The sequence below is a fragment of the Acanthisitta chloris genome, unplaced genomic scaffold, assembly GCF_000695815.1.
Source record: "Acanthisitta chloris isolate BGI_N310 unplaced genomic scaffold, ASM69581v1 scaffold13973, whole genome shotgun sequence".
NCBI classification, from domain to species: domain Eukaryota; kingdom Metazoa; phylum Chordata; class Aves; order Passeriformes; family Acanthisittidae; genus Acanthisitta; species Acanthisitta chloris.
Window position 1 is genome coordinate 7,768 of NW_008666665.1, and position 4,344 is coordinate 12,111.

General features: G+C 54.0%; 1 protein-coding gene across 1 annotated transcript; it reads right to left on the reverse strand.

Moving 5' to 3' along the window:
- Nucleotides 1–2,421: 2,421 nt before the first annotated feature.
- On the reverse strand, nucleotides 2,422–4,341 carry LOC103799876 (homeobox protein not2-like; the record flags this gene model as incomplete). The annotated part of the gene is given in 4 exon segments (XM_009072229.1): nucleotides 2,422–2,457; nucleotides 2,460–2,531; nucleotides 3,111–3,298; nucleotides 4,281–4,341. Coding segments are annotated over 4 exon segments (357 nt in total), but the record flags the coding sequence as incomplete, so codon positions are not given.
- Between the last annotated feature and the right edge of the window lie 3 nt (nucleotides 4,342–4,344).

Genomic DNA, 4,344 nt, shown 5'->3' on the forward strand with positions numbered 1-4,344 from the left:
AAGGTGCAAGCGGGTTAATCACTGGGTAAGAGGAAGAGAGGGGAAGGCCTTCCCTGGCATCCTGAGGGAACACAGCTATCCTGAGCGTTGTGCAACCCCTCAAGGATTATCACCCACTATGAGAAAATCCTCTGGGTCAAAGCCCAAGGTGCCATAGGGCAGTGGCTTAACTCACTTTATATAAAAGTAGATTTAAAAAAACCTCAATCAAGCCCAGCAGTTTTAATTAAATCATTTTCCTGGTCAGACGCTCCTCACCGAGGGGTCTGGGATGGACAGATCCTGCGGGAGCACCCCCTGGAGCAGGGACGGATCCCTGCTGCTGCCCAGAGGGAGCCCAATCCTGCCGGAGGCTGAGCGCTGCCAGCTCCCAGGGGATTAAAGGTATCCTGAGAACAAGTTAACTCTCGCAATCAGCTCGGCCCCCGCCGGGCGATATTAAAACCCCCCCGTGAGCCCTGTTGTCTCGGGGCTGATTGCAATAAACCCACCGGCACGGGAGATTAGCGGGTTAAACCCGCCGCCGCAACCCGGGCTGCCGGCAGAACTGTGCAGACATGTGAAGACATTAGCACAGTTTGGGCTCTTTGAGATGTGCCGGCTAATCCCTGCTCTGAAACAGCCGGGACAAAGGGCAGCCTCCGTCACAGCGTCCCCTTTGCCTGGCACCAGCCCCTTCCTCACGCCCTGTGCCTCCTTGCTCTGTCCCCTTGCATCGTCCCCCTTTCCTTGCATCGCCCCCCTCACATCATCTCCTTCTCCTTGCACTATCCCCGTTCCTTGCACTGTCCCTTCTTGCATTGTCCCCTTCTCCTTTCACCGCCCCCCTCTCCTGACATCCATCCCTCCTTCCATGCACCATCCCCTTCTGCTGGCATCGCCTCCTCTCCTGTCACCATCTCCTTCTCCTCGCGCTATCCCCCATCTCTGTCTCACTCCCATTACACATCCCCTTTCTCCGTGCTCTGTCCCCTTGTTGCATTGTCCCCTTTTCCTTGCATCATTCCCCATTCCCTGTACCATCCCCTTCTCTTGCACTGCCCCTTTTTATATTGTCCCCTTCTTGCACTGTCCCCCTCTCCTGGCATCATTCTCGCACTCCATGCACCATTCCCTTCTCCTGGCACTGCCCCCTCTCCTGTCATCACCTCCTCCTTGCACTATCCCCCATCTCTGCCTCATCCCCTTTTCTTACACATTCTCCCTCTCCTTGCACTGTCCCTTTCTTGAAACATTCCCTTCCCCTTACATCATCCCCCTCTCCTTGCATCTTCTCCTTGAGGTGTCCCTTCCTTGCACTCTCTTCCTTTCTGGCTCATCCCCTTTCCTTACACATCCCTCGTCTTCTTGTATTGTCTCTCTTTGCATCATCCCCTCTCTGTCCTCTCCCCTTGCACCAGGCTTCAAACCTGCTCAAATAAACCCTCCACCTGGGTCCCTTTTCCTCCAGCTCCAAACCCAGCACAGTCATGGAGAAAATTCAGTTCTAGAAGCTGTTGCTGCCCAGCTGAGCACACAGATGTCCCGTTGCTGTCCCCATTGCTTCTCTTATCCAGGAGGTCCAGGGCCTTTGGTACTTGCTTGCTTTGCATCCTTCAAGGAGCAGCCCAGTTTCCCATGGATCCCACCTTTGGCTTAACCCCAGCTCAGTGTCTGGCCCTATCCTGCTGGATTTGAAACCTCTGTCTCTGCCTAAGCAGGGCCAAGCAATTAAAATTAAACCCTGGCTAATCCTTGCCCTGCTGAGATGTCACTCCAAGTGCCCAAGTCACAGAGCTCCCATCAACTCTGCTCTCCAGGTACGTTTTCCCTACCATCCTGGCTCCAAAGTCCCTGGAGAGCAGCATGGGATGTGTGAGCTGTGGGCAGAGCAGGGTGTTGTGGTGAAGGTGCTGCTGGCAGAGAGATGGATGGACCATGAGATGGTCCTCTGCAAGACCCTGGGCTCTGCAAAGGTCCTGAGCTGTGAGGTATCCGAGCTCCCAACACCTTTGGGATGAGCCTAGCTGTGGGGCTGACTGTGAATGGGATGTGCAGGTGGCCCCCACTCCCCCAGGTCTTGCTACCATGAACAAATCCCCATTGAACACTAGCTGCCACTGCAGACAAGTGTGTTATTCTTCTTCCTCCCTCTCCTCCTCCTCCTCCTCCCACAAAGATGATCCCCAGAGTTGCATAAATAATTTATTTTCACCCCCCAAACCCAAGGGGTTTCCTGTATATCCTGTATATATTAGATATTGCCAGCTATGATACAGTCATATAATACACATGGAGAGGTGGCCCAAAGGGGTGACTCAGCATCTCTTTGCCGTAGTCTGTGCAAGTTCTGTCCCCAGATCAGGGGATGAGCCTGTGTCTTCCTGGCCATCCTCCAATTCCACTGGGAAGTCCTTGTCCTCGCTGTGGTGGCTCTGTGAGTCAGGGCTCCTCTGTAGGGTAGCCAAACCCATTTGGGCCAGTTTGGCTTGTTGCTGTTCCAGGCTTTGTTTCCTCCACTTGATCCTCCGGTTTTGGAACCACACTTTCACCTTAGAATCATGGAATCATGGAATCAGTAAGGTTGGAAAAGACCTCTAAAGTCATTGAGTCCAACCATTAAACCAACACCACCATGTTCACCACTAAATGATGTGCCCAAGTGCCACATCCACACATTTTAAATGTTTCCAGGGATGGCAATTCCACCATTTCCCTTCCACTCTTCCACTTTAAGAAGAGGTAAAGCTTGGCTTTCAAACCTGGTTGGTCCATGGACCATGGAGTCATAGTCTGCTAAGTCCCCATGACTCTGGCAGTGCCTACCCTGTCCCCAGCAAAATGAAAAACTGCCCCCTGCATCCCAGGAACTGAACGTGCCATTGGTGGAGAAGATCCAGCCTTAAGATGGATACAAGTTCATAGCACTTGGACTTGTGATTCAGTTTCCCCATCTGTAATCCTCCACCCTTTTAATGTAAATTATCTGCAATTACCACCCCACAGAGCTCCTGCCCCAGGCTGATGCACAAGTTCCAGGTCCCACTCATCTTTGATATGCCACACATCTTTGGGAGCCTCTGTGGACCTGCTGGTGGGAGCAGGTGGAGATGGAGCATGGTGGGGCTTACCTGCTCTTCAGTGAGGTGCAGAGAGGAGGCGAGCAGGCAGCGCTCTGTGCCCACCATGTACTGCTGCCGTGCAAACTCCTTCTCCAACCGCGCTAGCTGCTCACTGGTGAAGATGGTCCTGACACGCTTGGCTTTGCCACTCTTTTCTTTGAAGATGGGGAAGCGGCAGTTGGAGATGAGGAAGCCTGCAGGCGAGGGAGAGAGGGGTGGTCAGGGTGGAGAGTAGCCCATGATGGTCCCCTGTAGAGGGAGGTCTCCCCTTGGGAGGTCCTTTCCTAAAGAGACAGAAGGGATCTTCTCATTTGGAGGTATCCCCATTAAAGTTTTTTTAAGGGGGGTCCCTATTTGAAGAGGTGGGAGAGGAGCCCCCATTTGCTGAGTATCCCCTTGGAGAGGCAGATACAGGCCCATCTTGGATGTATTCCCTTTGGAGGGAGTCCCATTAAGAGCTGGAAAGAACTCCCCCTTTTGGAAATATCCCCTTTGGGGGTATCACAAGAGAGGTGAGCAGGGATTCTCCTGAAAGAGATCCCCTTTGGAGGGATTTCCCCATCTTGGAGAGATGAAAGGAGATCCTTATTTGTAAATGTCCCCATGGGAGAGGTGGATTCAGGTCCCTGTTGGAGACCACTCCTTAGGAGGGGGTCCCTTGAGGAAGTGGAAAAAGATGACCATTTAGGGATGTCCCCAAGGGAGAGGCGGATTCAGGTCCCCATTTGGAGACATTCCCATGGCAGAAGTGGACAGGGTCCTCCCTGGAAGAAGTCCCCTTGTAAGGGGTCCCCTGGGAGAGGTGGCCAAAGCTTCCCATTTGGGAAGATCAAGTAGGTCCCCATTTGGAGGTGTCCCCATGGAACAGCTGGCCAAAGGTCTCCCCTTGGAGTGATGGAAGGACATGCCCATTTGGGGGTGTCTCCATGGGAATGATGGACAAATGTGACCCCAGGAGAGGTCCCTTTGAGAAGCATCCTCCTGGGAGAGGTGGCTAAAGGTCTCCTTCTGGGGAGCTGGAAGAAGGTCCCGATTAGGGGTGTCCCCTGGAGAGGAGCATGTGCGTCCCCCTGGGAGAAGGTGTCCCCCTTTGGAGAGCAGAAAGAAGGTCCTATCGGGGATGTCCCTCGAGGAGCATCGGGGGTCCCGGTGCGGTGCGGGGTGGTGCAGCAGTCCCTGTAGCCCCGACGCGGGCAGCCCAGGCGGGGCAGAGCCCGCAGCAGGCGGTGCGGAGCGGCGAGAG